Source organism: Siniperca chuatsi, linkage group LG3, assembly GCF_020085105.1.
Source record: "Siniperca chuatsi isolate FFG_IHB_CAS linkage group LG3, ASM2008510v1, whole genome shotgun sequence".
NCBI lineage: Eukaryota > Metazoa > Chordata > Actinopteri > Centrarchiformes > Sinipercidae > Siniperca > Siniperca chuatsi.
This window is the reverse complement of record NC_058044.1, coordinates 1,897,086-1,919,045: the sequence shown is the minus strand read 5'-3', so window position 1 is coordinate 1,919,045 and position 21,960 is coordinate 1,897,086. Positions and strand designations below refer to the sequence as shown.

At 41.7% G+C, this 21,960-nt stretch overlaps 4 protein-coding genes across 10 annotated transcripts in view; 3 read left to right on the top strand and 1 right to left on the bottom strand.

Annotated features, from left to right (window-relative positions):
- LOC122873028 (NACHT, LRR and PYD domains-containing protein 12-like) overlaps positions 1-21,960 on the bottom strand; it is a 1,034,258-nt gene that overhangs the window by 161,743 nt on the left and 850,555 nt on the right. The gene's annotated exons all lie outside the window — the stretch shown is intronic.
- Positions 1,269-5,615, top strand: LOC122873055 (zinc finger protein RFP-like). Its single transcript, XM_044189363.1, has 2 exons — positions 1,269-1,394; positions 2,126-5,615. Exon 2 carries the CDS (start codon positions 2,128-2,130, stop codon positions 3,775-3,777), a length of 1,650 nt encoding a protein of 549 aa, XP_044045298.1. The 5' UTR covers positions 1,269-1,394; positions 2,126-2,127; the 3' UTR covers positions 3,778-5,615.
- The window catches only part of LOC122873033 (NACHT, LRR and PYD domains-containing protein 3-like), a 573,599-nt gene continuing 557,525 nt past the window's right edge, over positions 5,887-21,960 (top strand). The window contains exons 1-2 of the mRNA XM_044189304.1: positions 5,887-5,947; positions 8,742-9,042. The gene's annotated coding sequence lies outside the window, so the exon portion shown is untranslated. The remainder of the gene's footprint in view (positions 5,948-8,741; positions 9,043-21,960) is intronic.
- LOC122873063 (E3 ubiquitin-protein ligase TRIM39-like) lies at positions 18,467-21,809 on the top strand. The gene is made up of 3 exons (XM_044189377.1): positions 18,467-18,618; positions 19,336-20,988; positions 21,701-21,809. Exon 2 carries the CDS (start codon positions 19,338-19,340, stop codon positions 20,982-20,984), a length of 1,647 nt encoding a protein of 548 aa, XP_044045312.1. The 5' UTR covers positions 18,467-18,618; positions 19,336-19,337; the 3' UTR covers positions 20,985-20,988; positions 21,701-21,809.

Genomic DNA, 21,960 nt, shown 5'->3' with positions numbered 1-21,960 from the left:
TTATCTGTAAATATGTGATTGTAAAATAAAAACTATAAAATAAACTAGTTGTTGAACACAAGGCCTGAGTAAGCAGTGACTTGAGCACCAAACACTGAACACAAAAGCCTGGTTTACACAGAAGTTGTATTTCATGACAAAGTTTCACGAGAAACTAATTTCTGGCTTCAAATTGTAATTCAGCATGTAGCAAATTAGCATGCCAACTAGTTCAATACATTTTTACCAGTTGTCTTGTGAAGAGTGGAAGCTAGCACCAAGCTAAGCTAACACAGAACTGCACCGGCACCTGGAGGGAAACAAACTTGGGAGGGACACTAAAGAGAAAGCCCTTACAAAACTCTTCTGAATAAAACAAGAGGCACAACCTATCCTCTTCTGAACAAGCTAAGACTAATTACACACACCAATGTTTTCCACTGAAACACCAAGCCTGACAGACCTTCGAGCTCAGAAAAGCTAAATTTAACTAGGATAAATAATTCATTCACTGATTAAATTTCACTGACATGAATGTCAATTTCAGATTAAGTTAACTGTTAGCTAGGTTTGCTGGCGTTTTAACCTAACCCCCACCCTTACACTAAACTCACTACTTAAACCGAAATCTAATAATTAGTCTAGTTCCCTTTAAACAGCTCTTTAATGAAGTGGACAAAATGTCCTCACTTTCCAAAAATGTCCACTCCTCATTCTCAAGGTGTAAAACTCAAACCGGCCCTCACAAAGATAGAAATACAAGACTCAGTGCACACACTTAATTGGACAGTCCTTAATTGGAGTGCTGCTGCCCTCAAGTGGCTGAAATCCATCAATCATTCTGTAGCTGAACCACAACCATCATGCACTGAAATATCAATTGCTCTGACAGCAACATGTCAGACAAATTAATTATCAGCGGAATAAAAACACATCCAACAATTATCATATCATCACCAGTTACCTGGGTTTTATTTCCTGTAGCTTGTTTTTACACAAGTACAAACAAGTATACTGTACAAATACACTCATTTAAGAAAAAGCTTGAGTGTTTAGTTTTAAAAGAACACCGTGTCAGAGCAAGTCTAAGATCAGCAGGCAAACTCTTTCTTCTTTATGTGCTTAAATACTGAGAGCCATCTCACCAGAGATGTCTCCAGAGATACCTCTTCACATACCTTACTCCTCCCACCTGTTAGGTATAGTACCACCTTTGATCCAGAGCTGCAGTAAAAGGAGGAGCAACACTGGAAAGAAGAGAGCTTCAACGTCACACTCCAGAAATGAAAGTAAAGTTTGTCAGAGTGGCGGCCACGCAGCAGTCGAGACAAGTCTCTGTTTCTTTCTAAAAGAAAATTCAAACTGAGTTCATCAGGTCTTTCTCAGCAACACAGCAGAGTCTCTGCCAAACACTGGTGAGTACAGCTGATCATATTTACAGTTTCAGCAACCAGGATTAACACAAGACTTCAGCTCTACTCAGGCAGGAAGTTCCACTCTTTTCATTTCATACTTGGTTAAATTATAACTATGGCTGTTTGTCCACAGGCCCACTATACAGTAGCCCACTTTAACTGCTTTAAACAGTCTCTCTGTGTCACTTCTCAGGACTTTAGTAACTTGTAACTGAAACTCTGTGGTTTGGAGTTTAACTTCACTCCAACTTTCCTGATATTATTACTGTTTACTGATCACTTCCTGCAGCCATTTTGCATTCTACTTCCTCTGGTTGTTTCACAATAAAAGCTTTCCACCAGCGAACCAGCAGGAAGCTTTTAATGTGAAGCAGCAAAAGGAAATGCAATGTGTTTGTCATCAAGTAAGCAGAACTTTGTTAGCAATGCTATTCTTCAATACAAATCGGTCTACACAACGGGATATGAACACACTTGATGCTTTTTTACCATCGTAGACAGCTTGAGCTTGCCAGCACGACTTAAAAGATCGCGGTTGCTCACAGATCGGCCTGATGCAACTATCCCCATCCCTATCAAACTATCACATCATCTATTATTCAAAATTATTTTACCTAATATCATGTGTTATGCTTAAAATAACAGTAAACACACTTCTTTCTTTTTAAACAAATACATAAAACTGTATTTTGAATAAAATGTTTTTCTTCTCTTTCACACTACATGTGTAGATATGGCTGCTGCGAACTATCTGGGATCTGAAGATCAGTTTCTTTGCCCCATCTGTCTGGATGTGTTCACTGATCCTGTCACCACATCATGTGGACACAACTTCTGCAAAGACTGCATCAATGAACACTGGGATACTAACGACCGGTACCTGTGTCCGATGTGTAAAAAGGTTTTCAACACAAGACCTGAGCTGCACGTCAACACTTTCATCTCTGAGATGGCTGCTCAGTTCAGACAGTCAGCTCAACAGGAAGCCAGCAGCAGCAGCAGCTCAGAGACACAAGTGTCCAAACAAGGACAACTTCCCTGTGACGTCTGCACTGGAACCAAACTGAAGGCCCTCAAGTCCTGCCTGGTGTGTCTGGCCTCCTACTGTGAGACTCACCTGGAGCCTCATCTGACAGCTTCACGTCTGAAAAGACATCAGCTGATCGACCCTGTGGAGAACCTGGAAGGCAGGATGTGTACGAAGCACGATAAACCTCTGGAGCTGTTCTGTAAGACCGACCAGACATGTGTCTGCGTACTCTGCCCTGTTTTAGACCACAAGACACATGATGTTGTTCCTCTGAAGGAAGAATATGAAGGAAAGAAGGCCGAGCTGGGTAAGACAGAGGCTGAAATTCAGCAGATGATCCAGAAGAGACGACTGAAGATTCAGGAGATCAAACGCTCGGTTGACCTCGGTAAGGAAGATGCAGACACAGAAATAGCAGAAGGTGTTCAGGTCTTCACTTCTCTGAAGGAGCATGTTGAGAGAGGCCAGGCCAATCTCATCCACACGATCAAAGAGAAGCAGAAAACAACAGAAAAACAGGCCGAAGCTTTCATCAAAGAGCTGGAACAGGAAATCTCTGAGCTGATGAAGAGAAGGACTGAGGTGGAGCAGCTCTCACGCTCTGAAGACCACCTCCACCTCCTCCAGAGTGTCCAGTCCCTAAACACCTACCACCCACCATCCACCACGGACTGGACAGAGGTCAGCGTCCCTCCACCATCATATGAGGGGACTGTGGTGAGAGCTGTAGTTCAGCTGGAGGAGACACTCAGTAAACAGATGAAGAAGCTGCTTGAAGCAGAGCTGAGGAGGGTCCAGCAGTATGCAGTGGATGTGACTCTTGATCGTAATACAGCACATGCTGACCTAATTCTGTCTGAGGATGGGAAACAAGTGAATCATGGTAATGTAAAGAAGAATCTTCCAGACAACCCAGAGAGATTTTCTCCCTGTATCTGTGTTTTAGGAAAGCAGAGTTTCTCTTCAGGCAGATTTTACTTTGAGGTTCAGGTTAAAGGAAAGACTGATTGGGATTTTGGAGTGTGCAGAGAGTCGATCAACAGGAAGGGAGAGATCACACTGAGGCCACAGAATGGTTACTGGACTATATGGTTGAGAAATGGAAATAAGTACAAAGCTCTTGCTGGCCCTTCAGTCCGTCTCTCTCTGAAGTCTCAGCCTCAGAAGGTGGGGGTGTTTGTGGATTATGAGGAGGGTCTGGTCTGCTTTTATGACGTAGATGCTGCAGCTCTTATTTACTCCTTTACTGGCTGCTCCTTCACTGAGAAACTCTTCCCATACTTCAATCCCTGTCTTAATGATGGTGGTAAAAACTCTGCACCTCTGATCATCTCTCGTGTCAGAGTAAACTAATCACTTACTTACTTCATGTATTGATTTATTGTCATTCAAGGGAACAAATGTACATATTTAGAGTTTACTGTGGTGATTGATTTACACTTCATTGTTGAGATTTTTATTATATGTATCCCATTACATCAGCAACACATTACTTTGATGCATTTATCTCTTCATCCCTGCATCATGACACACTTTATGTGGAGAATATCTATTTAAACCTCTTTTAAACCCACAATTATTTTAAGAAATCACTGTTTCTAAAGGCCTTAAATATGTAAAGATGAACTTTGAGTACATTTGTAAAAAATGCTGCCAAATATCTAGATTTTTAAACATTTTCTATTAGATGTGCAGCCACAGAAAACATATTGCTGAATATTTCATTGTGTCATGAAGCTTCATTTAAGAGTAAGGCCTGTTGCATGTCTATAGTACAGAATACAGTATGTGTCATTGTTTTGTTGGGCATTAAAAGTATGGACTCTACCTGCCCAGCAGCAAATGGACAACGTTAATTAATGGAATAGATGCTAACTGAACTTTCTATTTTGTCTGAAAAGTGGTTTGTTTGTTTAATTAATTGATTAATTTGATTAGTTACTTTGGCCAATTTGTATTTGTTTTGTTGTTTTTGTGTTGTCTGTAAGATGGATTATTATTATCTATAAATATGTGATCGTAAAATAAAAACTATAAAATAAACTAGTTGTTGAACACAAGGCCTGAGTAAGCAGTGACTTGAGCACCAAACGTTGAACACAAAAGCCTGGTTTACACAGAAGTTGTATTTCATGACAAAGTTTCATGAGAAACTAATTTCTGGCTTCAAATTGTAATTCAGCATGTAGCAAATTAGCATGCCAACTAGGCCAATATATTTTTACCAGTTGTCTTGTGAAGAGTGGAAGCTAGCACCAAGCTAAGCTAACACAGAACTGCACCGGCACCTGGAGGGAAAGAAACTTGGGAGGGACACTAAAGAGAAAACCTTTACAAAACTTTTCGGAATAAAACAAGAGGCACAACCAACTTCCTCTTTTGAAGTGTTCATATGAATAAGTTAATAATAATAGGAATGACAGATATATGAGTAATAATGACAGTATTAGTAACAGAGCACATAACAACAACTGTAGCAGCAGTTGTCGAGCAGGAACACGGGGGCAGTGTTACAGACACACCAGGCTCCCCTTCACTCCGCACTCCAGGCTCCCCTTCACTCCGCACTCCAGGCTCCCCTTCACTCCGCACTCCAGGCTCCCCTTCACTCCGCACTCCAGGCTCCCCTTCACTCCGCACTCCAGGCTCCCCTTCACTCCGCACTCCAGGCTCCCCTTCACTCCGCACTCCAGGCTCCCCTTCACTCCGCACTCCCTCTCCTGAATACTGATTCCCTTCACCTGTCACCCCGTACACACCTGCATCCAATTAGCACTCCACTCCCCTATAAAACCCGGCTCCTCACCGCAGTCTGTGTCCGGTCACGTTTAAGACACAGGATAGAACGCTTGTTCCCCTGATTCTACAAACGCCTTGGACTCACTCTACCCGAACGAAAACTACTACCAGCCTCCAGTACCCAGTACCTCTACTCCGGCTCCTTTGTACTCCTGTCCTCCGTGTGTGTCACTCCAGCTCCAGTCCCTGTGTGTCTCCAGTCTTCCGTGAGTTATCCACTCCAGCTCCTGGTCCTGTGTGTGACGCTCCAGTGTCCAGCCCCGTGTGGACCGACTCCCCGGAGTTCAGCCACTCTACTCCAGAGCTCCACCATCTCCATTCAAAGGACAGTATACTTCCCTCCATTATCTATCTACGCTCCTTGTATTGCAATAAACTATATCATAACCTTCCTTGTGTCTCCGGTCATTTCTGTCCTTAACAGGCAGCTGGTGGCCCACAACCACAGATCCAGACTCTGCAGCTGCGGAGGCAGAAATACCTGCTCAAAGCAACAGAAGGAGAGAGGAGAGAGATGAGAAAGCACAGAACTAAAAGAGGAAGGTCTTTAGTCTACTCTTAAATGTGGAGATGGTGTCTGCCTCCCGAACCCAAACTGGGACCTGGTTCCACAGGAGAGGAGCTTGATAACTGAAGGCCCTGGCTCCTGATCTACTTTTGGAGACTCTAGGAACAACAAGTAACCCTGCATCCTGGGAGCGCAGTGTTCTAGTGGGGTACTAAGGTATTATGAGCTCTTTAAGATATGATGGTGCCTGACCATTAAGAGCTTTGTAGGTGAGGATTTTAAATTCTATTCTGGATTTTACAGGGAGCCAGTGCAGAGAAGCTAATATTGGAGAAATATGATCTCTTTTCCTAGTTCTTGTCAGTACACATTCAGACCTTTTACTTAAGTAAAAGTACTAAGTAGTAAAAGTCCTGCATTCATAACGTTATTTAAGTAAAAGTATGTACAACAAGTACTTGAAGTAAGAAAAGTTAAAGTACTCATTGTGCAGTAAAATGTTCCCTGTCAGAGTTTTACTATTATATCTGATGTTTCGGGATTTATATTACTTGGTGAATATGATGTTATTATTACAGAAATTATGAACAAAAGTACCAAAATAAAACCCAAACTACCAAAATAAGATGCTATTATGTCATGTCGTTTGGAGCTGTAAAAAGAGTACAGCTCTGTTGGCTTTAATACTTTGGGCCAGGTGAACTCACCATGTATCTGATGGTTGTACATACTTAATGTCCAAATATTCAGTTTGGGGTATTTTAAACTGATGGCGTGACAAAGAGTAACAAAGAGTTTCCCCTCGGGGATCAATAAAGTATTTCTGATCTGTCCAGCGCCTCCACGCGACTACTGGAGCACATTACAATAAACAGGAACTAACCTGTGTCAGGTGACAGTAAACATCTGCCATCTGTTTAGTGCTGCTCAAAGGTTCCTGTCCACCAACAGTCCTCCTCAATGGACATGATGTTTCATTAATTAACCTATTCACTACGTCCACAGTGATTGGTCACAGGTGACAGGTCTGTGAATGGTGCATTCATGTGCTCCTTGGATGGTCCCATTTCTTCATTCTTCTGACTTTTGTGTGTTCATGAGCTTTAAGTCGTAATGTGGAAACAACATGGACGCTACAAAGAAGATGTGTTGTATTTTATTGGTCAGAGCGTTTGAACAACACGTTGATAGCTGTTTCTAGTATTAGTACAGTATTAGTATTAGTAGCAAGTCATGTACCAAAGTTTTCGCAGACTTTCCGAGTTGTTGTTCCAGTTTGAGGGGGCGTTCATGTGCATTTTCCCAGTCGGGAAGTCATTTTTCCAATAATTCAGACACCACATGAATGTAGCATTAGTAGTCATTAAAACACACAATCGATAGATAAATAGATAGTTGTCATGTCAAGTATTTTCTACTGGCATAGATTTTATACATGTGTCACAACGTCTGCTTCAGTTCTGTTTTCCTTAGTCCTCAGGCCCCTTCATGCCATTTTCCATCCATCCACCAGGTGCCCTCGGACTTTCCCTCCTTTCCCCATCACCTGACTGCCCCGCCCATCTACACACCTGTTCCCACTTCATCATCAGTCACTCTACATATACCGGTCCACTTCCACTGTTCCCTTGCCACTTTGTTAAAGTTGGACTGCGTCTCATGCCTTTTGCTTTCTAGCCTCTGGATTCTGTTAGTTGTTATCTGAGACCTAAACCTGTTACCTGCCTGTTTTGAACCTCTGCATGATCTTTTTTGATCTTGGGTTTCTTGCCCACCCTCTGGATTTGTTCACCTGTTTAGACTGCCTTCCTGGTTTCATCCCTTGCGTGTTTCATTACTCTGTAAGCCTATGTACCTCCATATCTGAATGAAATCACTGAACTGACGCTGTCTGCCTCAACTGTCTGCATTTGGGTCCTATACCTCGCTGGCCAAATTCACCCCAGTTAATGGAGTTGTTCTAAAAAACAGACATATACTGACTGCTTTCATGCTTCTAGACTTAGATATTAAAATTAAGACAGAATTCAGCTTTTAACTTTTTTAAAACAGTTTTTTTTCCAGTAAAGTTGAATCATCAAAAAGCCAAAGTATGTTCGTGAAGACTTTAAACAGTCCAGCAGACAAAAGACCGTTCAGGACGTCATTTCTGAGATGTTACAGTGAAGCCAAAAACTCAGAAAATTTTTTTAGTGAATTTGGTGTCAGAAAGCTTCATTAGTTTCCTCCCAGTCAGAGCTCTGTATGTTTCTCATGTGACTGAGAAGAATGATGAGAAATAACACAGTGCCTTCACAAAGTTTCAGCCCCCTGATTTTTCCACATTTTCTTCCTGTTACACCTTCAAATCTGAATTTATGGAATAAGTTTTCTCTCCCTTTACTAACACAGTAAATTCAACACAGTCATGACCTAAAACATGTTTGAATTAAAATGAAATTTCCTTGTTGAGCTGCAGTGGAGGTACAGAAACACAAAGAGGGAACTTTGTTCTAAAACAGACTGTAACTTTGTAGATCAACTCTTGATTTGTGTAACTCAGACTGCTGAAGCCTCATATCACCTTCAGCTGAACTGTAGAAGTCATTTTTACACAGAATGAGGACTGTGGATTTTGTCCTCCATTTCTTACAGTGTAGTCGTGTTAGGAAGGCATCACTTCACAGTCAGCGTGGACAGGAGGAGTGATTACAGCCACCGACCACTCTGTCAACGTACAGACTTTTGTATTAAGATATTAAGGCTTGTGAAAATGTGAACTGATCCTTTAAATTCAGCCACCAAACACTGATGGTGTTGTTACTGAATTAATACAGAGCAAATATTTGAAAGAGACAGTTTGACTGTAAATGTGTGTCAGATGTGTGCAGGTTAGTTTCAGTCGACCTCTCTGTCTCTTTGTTGATGCAGTTTGTGTTTGTCACATGTTGTCATGAGTTTACAGACTGTTCTCCCTCCACATTCAATAATAAACCTGTTTTTCTTTTCCTTCTTGTTTTTGGGGCTTCAGAGTTCCTGCAGTTTGGACTTTGTGGAGCTCTGTCAGCGTCTCCAGCTGCTGTGAAAACTCTCCCATCAGAGCGCTGACTGCCAGAGCTTCTGCAACACTGCCGCCTGCTGCTGACTGGCAGCTCTGCAGCTCACACTGGGTTTCTGCTCTCACGTCACACTGACGTTTCTGGATTTGGATTTGAAAGTATGAGGATGTGACGGCTGTCGGTCAGATGAACACAGACACCAGCAGCGTCTGTCAGCGTCTGCAGACGAAGATAGAAAGTCTCTTTGACCTCATCTGGATGTGACTTTAACAGGTGAGAGCCCTGACAGGTAAGATAACACACCTCTGATGAAGAAACTGCTGTCAGTCGTTATATTTTGGGGCTACATAATATATATATATTATATATTATCTATCTGTACTAGATGAGAGCAGTGAGTCATTCTTTCAACACTGTTATTGACTGTTTCTAGATCTGAATATTCATGAATTCATTCACTAATTATTCTATAATATGTGACTTTTTGGCCAAAATGAGCCTTTTCATGTTGAGTTTATTCAGATTTAATCAGCAGCAGGTAACAAGTTAAATTTTAATCTCAGCTGACTTCACTGCTGAGAAATAAGGGAGAGGCAGAACTGGTCTGACAGCCTGAATCCTTTTTGTCTAAGTGAGGGTTCAGAGCTCCGTCTTCAGAGTGTCGGTCCGGACACAAAACTGATCCATCTTCTTTATTAATGGCTTGGGTTTTACAGTTGGTGACGAGGATAGGCGTGTGTGTGTGTGTGTGTGTGTGTGCCCTAAAAGTGACATTTACCAAAATAATATGAACAACTTCACTTCATATAAAACTTCAAAAACGTTTTAGCTAAAATGAATAATACATTCATTACTGTCTAACCAGCTTGGCAGGTTAAAATTATTGTGGCTATGTTCCGTTTAATTTGTTCAAAAACACAACTTTAATGTTGCAAGAAAACAATGGTAGGCAGGTAACAAACGAAGCTAGCCTTACAAACAAGGAGGTTATTTGATGCTTACAATCCTACTCAGGTTAGCTAATGTTAGCAAGCAGTGAAAAATAGCAAGCATGTTCTAATGAAAACATGCGTTACCATGGCTAAACAGCGAGTCAGTCAACTTGGTACAAAGTGTGAGGACTGTGTGCAACACAGAAAGTCAATATTTTCATTTAAGTCATTTAAATTTGATTTGTATGTGCTGTTGTTCTCTACCTAAATCTTTATATATTAATGTTAATGTTAATATAAAAAAACCCAATAATGTTGTTAATCAAAAAAATAAAAACCAAAGCAACACAGAAAGTCACACTGATCTGTGGCCCCTCTAGCAGTTGGAGCCCTAAACAATAGCATAGTGTTTATGCCAGTGGTGATGGGGAACATAGTAAACATTATACCTGCTTAGCATCAGCATGCTAACATTAACATCTAAGAGCTATTGTTTCAGTCATATTTAGATGTGTTCACCTTAAAGTTGTGGTTTCATGATGAATTTATCTTTCTTGTAGTGTCGTCTGGTGCCATGAGCCGTGCTGCTAGCATGGCTAAAAACAACAGCACAGCCTTCATTTCAAGATCTAGAAGTTGGTGGAACAAAAGCTAACGGAAAATGTGACTTCAACTCTTTATCTGTGTGTTTTTTTGAATGAATGAAGGAATGTGACAATTCATTAGTATCCTGCTTTAACATTTCAGTTTCCATTTAGTGGTGCTTTAACTCAAAGATGGCTCTCTTTGATTGAAAGAAGTATAAGCGGTGTGCCACTTCAAAATTACATTAAGTCCACCCCACAGAGCAGCAGCAGGAGCTCTAACTGGCCAGACTCACAAATACTAATGATACAACTGTGTTACAGTTTTCCTTCAGGTTGAAAATACTGCCTGATTTTAAGAGGAAGGCACGATGACGCCAGATGACCTTTTGAACACTCTGGAGAATTTAAAGAAGGAGGAATTCACAAAGTTCAAATGGTATCTGCAGCAGCCGGACATCCTGGGAGGCTACCAACTCATCAAAGTGTTCGAGCTGGAGGAGGCAGACAGGTTGCAAACAATGAATCTGATGGTGAACACCTATAAACTTCACGGAGCTCTGAAGGTGACCAAGAAGGTTTTAGAGAAGATACCCAGGAACGATCTGGTGCAGAGTCTGTCAGACACCAGCTCAGGACCAGAAGGTCAGTCACAGTTTTTTTTTTTTTTTTTTTTTGCGCAACTTTTTAATTAGTATTTTCGGGCAAAAAGAGTGGGTTGACACGGGTGACACAGTACTTGTAAAGGAACAGGTGTTCTCAGTACAGAAGCTCAATGCATTCACCAAAGAAAGAGGCATGATGGCGCTACCTGATTTCATTCTCCTTTATTTACACCTTGGTTTGAGACACTGGGAGATATTAATGTCACTGAGTAATGTGGATGGTTTTATTATTAGTGTGGTATTTTATGCCTTCAGTAAATAAACAATGAGATGAGTGAGGTTCATATGTTGATGGACGTGAAAAAAAGCAGTAGTTTCCTGCAGGTCATTGTCGGAGAGTTTACATTAGACAATAAGAGTATACAGTATACACAGTATATAATAATATTTTGATTTACAAGGGTCAAAGGGGCATCAAATTATGTAGGTGCAATCAATTAATTCTGGCTATCAGAATAATCAAAGATAATCATAAAAAATAACTTTAGTTAATAAAGTTCCTCGGGGCACCACTCTCCTTAAAGAGAAATGATAGCCAATCGAGTCTCACATAATACACTAAACTATCAATTTGGAACTGATTAATAATTAAATTAATAACTATAACCAAAATTACCATTAATAGCCAGTAGGTTGAAGGATTTGGAGTTCAACATAGCAGAGGTTGGCAGCATATTCACTCTTGTGCAACATTAAAGAAACCAGCATAATTATACACAAGCATTTATTAAAAGGTAATAAAAGCAAAAATACACAATATGAAATCCAACTCTAAATGCACTAAACTACAGAACTGTTACGGAACACAGAGGCAGGGGACACCGAGATGGACATACAATGGTCTTTATTGGAGGACAGCCCAATAGTAGAGATATACAGGTATGTAGATGGGAAAGTCTGTAGGAGGAAAGACTCACTGGAGACGGAAGATCGCTGGAGACGGGAGAATAGGCGTAACGCCAAGTAGCATGGAGAGTCCTAGTCACAAACGTGTTCAGGCACAGACTGAGGTGAGTGCAGGGCTTTTATGCAGGTTGTGATTGGGAGCTAATGGGGAGCAGATGTGGATGATCAGTGGGTTGTGGAGCCTGGCATATCCATGACAGTACCCAGGCAAGTAGTGGTGCAGGCAAGTAGTGGGTTGGTAGACCGAAAACTGGTCGGTAGAGGTGCAGGCTGAGGACTGGCTGACGAATTGACGACTGGAGGGCCAAACTCCTTCCTGAGGAGTGTTGCAACCCTGCCAAAAGAGTTGAGGATGGCCTCATCTCGTGACCATATGGATCCTGCCCAGCAAAGTGCCGGGCCGACTAGCCGGAGAACCAAGAAGGCCACCTTGGATCGTTCAGTGGGATACTAGTGTGGATACCGCTTGAAGGCAACACCGCACCAAAAATTCCTTGTAGTCCTCTGCCGATCCTGAGAGTAGACTAGTTGGGTCATCTTGCTATAAGCCAGAGGTGGTGAAGGATGGGTGAGGAGATATTGTTGGACGATGTCCTCCAGGTCCAGGAGGGAGGCCATCGGGGCTCAGAGCTGTCATCCTTTCAGGAGGTCTGACCTTCTGTTACGGAACAGACAGGCAGGGGACACCGAGATGGATATAGAATCAGTCGTTGGATGCGATCCAAATTATTTCACACAGACCCTTGTCATCCACAATGTTAATTGGCCTGTACCTGTAGCCAGCCATTTAGTTATTGCTGTTGAAAGCTTGCTGTTTGTAGGTTTGTCCAGGGGTTTCCCTCGAACACTATCAAGTGTGGTCTGCTGCAAGAGAGATGTTTCAAGGGTTAACAGGGCTGTTCATTGTCATTGTTTTTTCCCATCATTTCTCTCAGTGATAATAACACTGTACTCAGCATCATACCAGTCACACAATCAGACAGGTTGTGTTTAAACACCCCCAATAGTCAAACTCAGCTTAGTTACAGTGAGTGAATACAATGTTATTATTACTGATAGCAATGATGGTTCAAAACTACAAAAATAAAACCCAACTTGTAAAGAAAACTGAATTATCCTTATCCTTATGTGTGTGGACTGCAGTACTAAGATGCTCCTCTCACACTTTAACGGCTGCATCGGCTGCTGATGACGTCACTCTAATGTGAAGAAATCTGTTAAAAACTCTTCTGCTCATCGAATATAATAGGATAGAAGAGGAAAATGGAAATTACTTTGAGTGATGAAAAACAGTCAGGACTTTAGTAACTTGTAACTGAATCTCTGAGGTTTAGCTTCACTCCAACTTTCCTGGTATTATTACTGTTTACTGATCGCTTCCTGCAGCCATTTTGCATTCTACTTCCTCTGGTTGTTTCACAATAAAAGCTTTCCACCAGCAAAACAACAGGAGGACTTTTAATGTGAAGCAGCAAAAGGAAATGCAATGTGTTTGTCATCAAGAGCTTTATTAGCAATGCTATTCTTCAATAAAAATCGGTCTACACAACGTGATATGAACACACTTGATGCTATTTTGCCAGCGTAAAGAGCTTGAGCTTGCCAGCATGACTTAAAAGATCACGGTTGCTCACAGCTCAGCCTGATGCAACTATCCCCATCCCTATCAAACTATCACATCATCTATTATTCAAAATTACTTTAGCTATATGTTATAAATAAAATAACAGTAATCACACTTCTTTCTTTTTAAACAAATACATAAAGCTGTATTTTGAATTAAATGTTTTTCTTTTTTTTCACACCACATGTGTAGATATGGCTGCTGCGAACTATCTGCGATCTGAAGATCAGTTTCTGTGCTCCATCTGTCTGGATGTGTTCACTGATCCTGTCAGCACATCATGTGGACACAACTTCTGCAAAAACTGCATCAATGTACACTGGAATACTAACGACCGGTGCCTGTGTCCGATGTGTAAAAAGGTTTTCTACACAAGACCTGAGCTGCATGTTAATACTTTCATCTCTGAGATGGCTGCTCAGTTCAGACAGTCAGCTCAACAGGAAGCCAGCAGCAGCAGCTCAGACACACAAGTGTCCAAACCAGGAGAAGTTCCCTGTGACGTCTGCACTGGAACCAAACTGAAGGCCCTGAAGTCCTGCCTGGTGTGTCTGGCCTCCTACTGTGAGACTCACCTGGAGCTTCATCTGACAGCTTCACGTCTGAAAAGGCATCAGCTGATCGACCCTGTGGAGAACCTGGAAGGCAGGATGTGTACGAAGCACGATAAACCTTTGGAGCTGTTCTGTAAGACCGACCAGACATATGTCTGCGCGCTCTGCCCCGTTTTAGACCACAAGACACATGATGTTGTTCCCCTGAAGGAAGAATGTGAAGGAAAGAAGGCCGAGCTGGGGAAGACAGAGGGTGAACTTCAGCAGATGATCCAGAAGAAACGACTGAAGCTTCAGGAGATCAAACGCTCGGTTGACCTCTGTAAGGAAGATGCAGACAGAGAGATCGCAGAAGGTGTTCAGGTCTTCACTTCTCTGAAGGAGTCTGTTGAGAGAGGCCAGGCCAATCTCATCCACACGATCAAAGAGAAGCAGAAAACAACAGAAAAACAGGCCGAAGCTTTCATCAAAGAGCTGCAACAGGAAATCTCTGAGCTGATGAAGAGAAGGACTGAGGTGGAGCAGCTCTCACGCTCTCAAGACCACCTCCATCTTCTCCAGAGTTTCCAGTCCCTAAACACCCACCACCCACCACCCACCAAGGACTGGACAGAGGTCAGCATCCCTCCACCATCATATGAGGGGACTGTGGTGAGAGCTGTGGCTCAGCTGGAGGAGACACTCAGTAAAGAGATGAAGAAGCTGCTTGAAGCAGAGCTGAGGAGGGTCCAGCAGTATGCAGTGGATGTGACTCTTGATCCTGATACAGCACATCGCAGTCTCATCCTGTCTGATGATGGGAAACAAGTGAATCATGGTGATGTAAGGAAGAATCTTTCAGACAATCCAGAGAGATATTCTTATTGTATCTGTGTTTTAGGAAAGCAGAGTTTCTCTTCAGGCAGATTTTACTTTGAGGTTCAGGTTAAAGGAAAGACTGACTGGATTTTAGGAGTGTGCAGAGAGTCGATCAACAGGAAGGGACAAATCACACTGAGCCCTGAGGATGGTTACTGGACTATGGGGTTCAGAAACAGAAATGTGTACAAAGTTTTTGCTGGCCCTACAGTCCGTCTCTCTCTGAAGTTTCAGCCTCAGAAGGTGGGGGTGTTTGTGGATTATGAGGAGGGTCTGGTCTCCTTTTATGACGTAGATGCTGCAGCTTTTATCTGTTGCTTTACTGGCTGCTCCATCACTGAGAAACTCTTCCCATACTTCTGTCCCTTTCTTAATGATGGTGGTAAAAACTCTGCACCTCTGATCATCTCTCCTGTCAGAGTAAACTAATCACTTATCTTACTTCATGTATTGATTTATTGTGGTTTGTTTAATTGCTTCTCACTTTGGCCAATTTGTATTTGTTTTGTTGTTTTTGTGTTGTTGTCTGTAAGATGGATTATTATTATCTGTAAATATGTGATTGTAAAGTAAAAACTGTAAAATAAACTAGTTGATGAACAAGGCCTGAGTAAGCAGTGACTTGAGCACCAAACACTGAACACAAAAGCCTGGTTTACACAGAAGTTGTATTTCATGACAAAGTTTCATTAGAAACTAATTTCTGGATTCAAATTGTAATTCAGCATGTAGCAAATTAGCATGCCAACTAGGCCAATACATTTGTACCAGTTGTCTTGTGAAGAGTGGAAGCTAGCACCAAGCTAAGCTAACACAGAACTGCACCGGCACCTGGAGGGAAACAAACTTGGTAGGGACACTAAAGAGAAGACCTTACAAAACTCTTCTGAATAAAACAAGAGGCACAACCTATCCTCTTCTGAACAAGCTAAGACTAATTACACACACCAATGTTTTCCACTGAAACACCAAGCCTGACAGACCTTCTGTCACAGTCTGTCATGTTCTCTCCAGTCACTCCCCTGCACTCTGCACTCCCTCACCAGAGTACTAATACAAATCACCTGCCACCTATCTCACACCTGCAATCAATTAGCACTCCACTCACCTATGTAACCCAGCTCCTCACCACAGTCAGTGTCCGGTCTCGTTAATGCCACAGGACAGAACGCTAGTTCCCCTGACTCAGTTAACACTTTGGACTCTATCTACCTGTACGGTTTCTACCACATACCACCAGTGCCTCTTCTCCGGCTCCTACGTGCTCCTGTCCTCCGTGTTATTCTCTTCAGCTCCAGTCCCTGTGTATCTCCAAACCTCCGTGAGTTCTTCTCTCCAGCTCCTGGTCCCCTGTGTCTCTCGTCAGCCGTGAGTGTTTCTCCAGTCTCCTAACCCGTGTGGATCTTCTCCTCAGTGCTCCGCCACCTCCATTCCAAAGACTGTATACTTCCCTCCATTCACCATCATTGTACCTGTGTTAAAATAAACTCTACTATGCCTGCCTTGTGTCTCCGGCCAGTTCTGTCCGTAACACCTTCGAGCTCAGAAAAGCTAAATTTAACTAGGATAAATAATTCATTCACTGATTAAATTTCACTGACATGAAAGTCAATTTCAGAATAAGTTAGCTGTTAGCTAGGTTTGCTGGCGTTTTAACCTAACCCCCACCCTTACACTAAACTCACTACTTAAACCGAAATCTAATAATAAGTCTAATTCCCTTTAAACAGCTCTTTAATGAAGCAGACAAAATGTCCTCACTTTCCAAAAATGTCTGCTCTTCTTTCTCAAGGTGTAAAACTCAAACCGGCCGTCACAATGATAGAAATACAAGACTCAGTGCACACACACTCTTAATTGGACAGTCCTTAATTGGAGGTCTGCTGCCCTCAAGTGGCTGAAATCCATCAATCATTTTGTAACTGAACCACAACCATCATGCACTGAAATATCAGTTTCTCTGACAGCAACATGTCAGACAAATGAATTATCAGCGGAATAAAAACACATCCAACAATTATCATATCATCACCAGTTACCTGGGTTTTATTTCCTGCAGCTTGTGTTTACACATGCTGTTGTTGTTTCAGTATAAAATGTCATTTTGTTTTCTTGTTTAACAGTGACAGACTTGCCTTTACAGAAGGTCAGAGGTCAGCACTGTTGTCTCAGAGGACATGTCCTCTGTGTTATTTCTGGCAATTTGGGGGATTTAACGACCTGCATAATACACGTACACACACATTACACAGGATGGGTTTTTTTAAGGCTGATTCTGAAACTTTTAATATTAGCCAATATTCTTAGATTTAACTGGTTTTAGATCCCAAAAATATGAAAACGCAACTTTTCTAAAGAGAATATATTATTTAACAGTTAAAGTCATTACAATGATTTAAAAAAAATTAAGAAAACGTTACAGACTTTTTGGTTGCTAGTCAGTTTCTAAATTAAACTGCATGGGGGAAATTAGACTCATCATTTTTAAAATCCTGGCTACAGCTCTGGCTGCACAATTACCGTGAGAAATTAATTAGAAAATGTTATTAAAATATTATTTGTTGTAAAAAAATATATATCACCAAATATTTCGCCATACAAATACCTTTTCCTGAATGGGCAGACAGGAGCTGCAGAGACACACGTGTTCAGCGTTGCATATACATTTTTAAATTCATATTTGTCAACAACATAGAGGCATGTATCTGTTCAGGATGAACGCCCCGGCCACCAAATCCTTAGCCATGCCTCCATGTGCACTGCTTACCTCAGACCTAACCGGAATATATCATAACCCTGCATCTCCTTCCATCCTACACACACACACGATAATGCACTGTGAATTAAAAGTGAAACTAAAACACCTTGCTATGAAACACACATTATCCTTTATTACTTTAAAATGTAATTAAATATTATATTTCTTTAATAAACTAAACACTATACTAATACTGTTATGGACAAAAAACTAAAGCAACTGTTAAAAATAACCAGCACTCAACAACAAGTATTGCACAAAAGAAAACAAAAACCAAATCAATGATCAAATCAACCGGTAACGTGTTAAGCAGTACAGTTTGTCCAGTCGTCAAGTCCTGCGGTGATCAGTGTGTAATTCTTCTGGGAGAAGAGCTTGCAGCAACAGCAGCAAAGACTGTTGTTTTTCTCTGAATACATCAGCCAGCTTCTCTTCATTTGTCCCCATTTATTAGTTTCCTATGGAAGATGTGCTGGTGGCAACTTCTTCCATCCAAAGTAAAATCCTCTTTTAACTCGTAGGGACCTCTGCTGACAAACGCTGCTCTCACCTTATCTGACAGGGCTGGCCAATCAGCAGGGTCAACAGATGCTGCCACCCTCCAAAGGCCCATTTTGAGTCAGGTAAAACCCTGAATTAAGGTCAGCAACACCTCTTCACATACCTTACTCCTCACACCTGTTAGGTATAGTACCAGCTTTGCTCCATATTACTCAGAGAAAACCCAGGTGTTTCCCAATAATCATGTAAATCAGAGGGAGGAAACAAAACCAACAGAGCTGCAGTAAGAGGCGGAGCAACACTGGAAAGAGGAGAGCTTCAACGTCACACTCCAGAAATGAAAGTAAAGTTTGTCAGAGTGGCAGCCACGCAGCAGTCGAGACAAATCTGTTTCTCTCTAAAAGAAAATTCAAACTGAGTTCATCAGGTCTTTCTCAGCAACACAGCAGAGTCTCTGCCAAACACTGGTGAGTACAGCTGATCATATTTACAGTTTCAGCAACCAGGATTAACACAAAACTTCAGCTCTACTCAGGCAGGAAGTTCCACTCTTTGCATTTCATACTTGGTTAAAATATAACTATGGCTGTTTGTCCACAGGCCCACTATACAGTAGCCCACTTTAACTGCTTTAAACAGTCTCTCTGTGTCACTTCTCAGGACTTTAGTAACTTGTAACTGAATCTCTGAGGTTTAGCTTCACTCCAACTTTCCTGATATTGTTACTGTTTACTGATCGCTTCCTGCAGCCATTTTGCATTCTACTTCCTCTGGTTGTTTCACAATAAAAGCTTTCCACCAGCGAACCAGCAGGAGGCTTTTAATGTGAAGCAGCAAGAGGAAATGCAATGTGTTTGCCATCAAGAGCTTTGTTAGCAATGCTATTCTTCAATACAAATCGGACTACACAACGGGATATGAACACATTTGGTGCTATTTTGCCAGCGTAGACAGCTTGAGCTTGCCAGCACGACTTAAAAAATCGTGGATGCTCACAGCTCGGCCTGATGCAACTATCCCCATCCCTATCAAACTATCACATTATCTATGATTCAAAATTACTTTAGCTTATATCATGTGTTATAAATAAAATAACAGTAATCACACTTCTTTCTTTTTAAACAAATAATTAAAACTGTATTTTGAATTAAATGTTTTTCTTCTCTTTCACACTACATGTGTAGATATGGCTGCTGTGAACTATCTGCGATCTGAAGATCAGTTTCTGTGCTCCATCTGTCTGGATGTGTTTACTGATCCTGTCAGCACATCATGTGGACACAACTTCTGCAAAGACTGCATCACTAAACATTGGGATACTAACGACCGGTGCCTGTGTCCGATGTGTAAAAAGCTTTTCTACACAAGACCTGAGCTGCAGGTCAACACTTTCATCTCTGAGATGGCTGCTCAGTTTAGACAGTCAGCTCAACAGGAAGCCAGCAGCAGCAGCTCAGAGACACAAGTGTCCAAACCAGGAGAAGTTCCCTGTGACGTCTGCACTGGAACCAAACTGAAGGCCCTGAAGTCCTGCCTGGTGTGTCTGGCCTCCTACTGTGAGACTCACCTGGAGCCTCATCTGACAATGTCAGGCCTGAAAAGACATCAGCTGATCGACCCTGTGGAGAACCTGGAAGGCAGGATGTGTACGAAGCACGATAAACCTCTGGAGCTGTTCTGTAAGACCGACCAGACATGTGTCTGCATGCTCTGCACTGTTTTAGACCACAAGACACATGATGTTGTTCCTCTGAAGGAAGGATATGAAGGAAAGAAGGCCGAGCTGGGGAAGACAGAGGCTGAACTTCAGCAGCTGATCCAGAAGAGACGACTGAAGATTCGGGAGATCAAACGCTCGGTTGACCTCTGTAAGGAAGATGCAGACAGAGAGATCGCAGAAGGTGTTCAGGTCTTCACTTCTCTGAAGGAGTCTGTTGAGAGAGGCCAGGCCAATCTCATCCACACGATCAAAGAGAAGCAGAAAACAACAGAGAAACAGGCCGAAGCTTTCATCAAAGAGCTGGAACAGGAAATCTCTGAGCTGATGAAGAGAAGGACTGAGGTGGAGCAGCTCTCACGCTCTCAAGACCACCTCCATCTTCTCCAGAGTTTCCAGTCCCTAAACACCCACCACCCACCACCCACCAAGGACTGGACAGAGGTCAGCGTCCCTCCACCATCATATGAGGGGACTGTGGTGAGAGCTGTGGCTCAGCTGGAGGAGACACTCAGTAAACAGATGAAGAAGCTGCTTGAAGCAGGGCTGAAGAGGGTCCAGCAGTATGCAGTGGATGTGACTCTTGATCCTGATACAGCACATCGCAGTCTCATCCTGTCTGATGATGGGAAACAAGTGAATCATGGTGATGTGAAGAAGAAACTTCCAAACAATCCAGAGAGATTTTCTACCAGTCTCTGTGTTTTAGGAAAGCAGAGTTTCTCTTCAGGCAGATTTTACTTTGAGGTTCAGGTTAAAGGAAAGACTAAATGGACTTTAGGAGTGTGCAGAGAGTCGATCAACAGGAAGGGAGACATCACACTGAGCCCTGAGGATGGTAACTGGACTATATGGTTGAGAAATGGAAATGAGTATGAAGCTCTTAATGACCCTCCAGTCGATCTCTCTCTGAAGTCTCAGCCTCAGAAGGTGGGGGTGTTTGTGGATTATGAGGAGGGTCTGGTCTCCTTTTATGACGTAGATGCTGCAGCTCTTATCTACTGCTTTACTGGCTGCTCCTTCACTGAGAAACTCTTCCCATACTTCTGTCCCTGTCTTAATGATGGTGGTAAAAACTCTGCACCTCTGATCATCTCTCCTGTCAGAGTAAACTAATCATTTATCTTACTTCATGTATTGATTTATTCCTATATTATTATATGTATCCCATTACATCGGCAATACATTAATTTGATGCAGTATTCATTCATTCTCCATCATGACACACTTTATGTGGAGAATGTCTCTTTAAACCTCTTTTAAACCCACAATTATTTTAAGAAATCACTGTTTCTAAAGGCCTTAAATATGTCAAGATGAATTTTGAGTAAATTTGTAAAAAATGCTGCCAAATATCTAGATTTTTAAACATTTTCTATTAGATGTGCAGCCACAGAAAACATATTGCTGAATATTTCATTGTGTCATGAAGCTTCATTTAAGAGTAAGGCCTGTTGCATGTCTATAATACAGAATACAGTATGTGTCATTGTTTTGTTGGGCATTAAAAGTTTGGACTCTACCTGCCCAGCAGCAAATGGACAACGTTAATTAATGGAATAGATGCTAACTGAACTTTCTATTTTGTCTGAAAAGTGGTTTGTTTGTTTAATTAATTGATTAATTTGATTAGTTACTTTTGCCAATTTGTATTTGTTTTGTTGTTTTTGTGTTGTTGTCTGTAAGATGGATTATTATTATCTGCAAATATGTGATTGTAAAATAAAAACTGTAAAATAAACTAGTTGTTGAACACAAGGCCTGAGTAAGCAGTGACTTGAGCACCAAACACTGAACACAAAAGCCTGGTTTACACAGAAGTTGTATTTCATGACAAAGTTTCATGAGAAACTAATTTCTGGCTCAAAATTGTAATTCAGCATGTAGCAACAAGTCAGACAAATGAATTATTATCAGCGGAATAAAAACACATCCAACAATTATCATATCATCACCAGTTACCTGGGTTTTATTTCCTGCAGCTTGTGTTTACACATGCTGTTGTTGTTTCAGTATAAAATCTCATTTAGTTTTCTTGTTTAACAGTGACAGACTTGCCTTTACAGAAGGTCAGAGGTCAGCACTGTTGTCT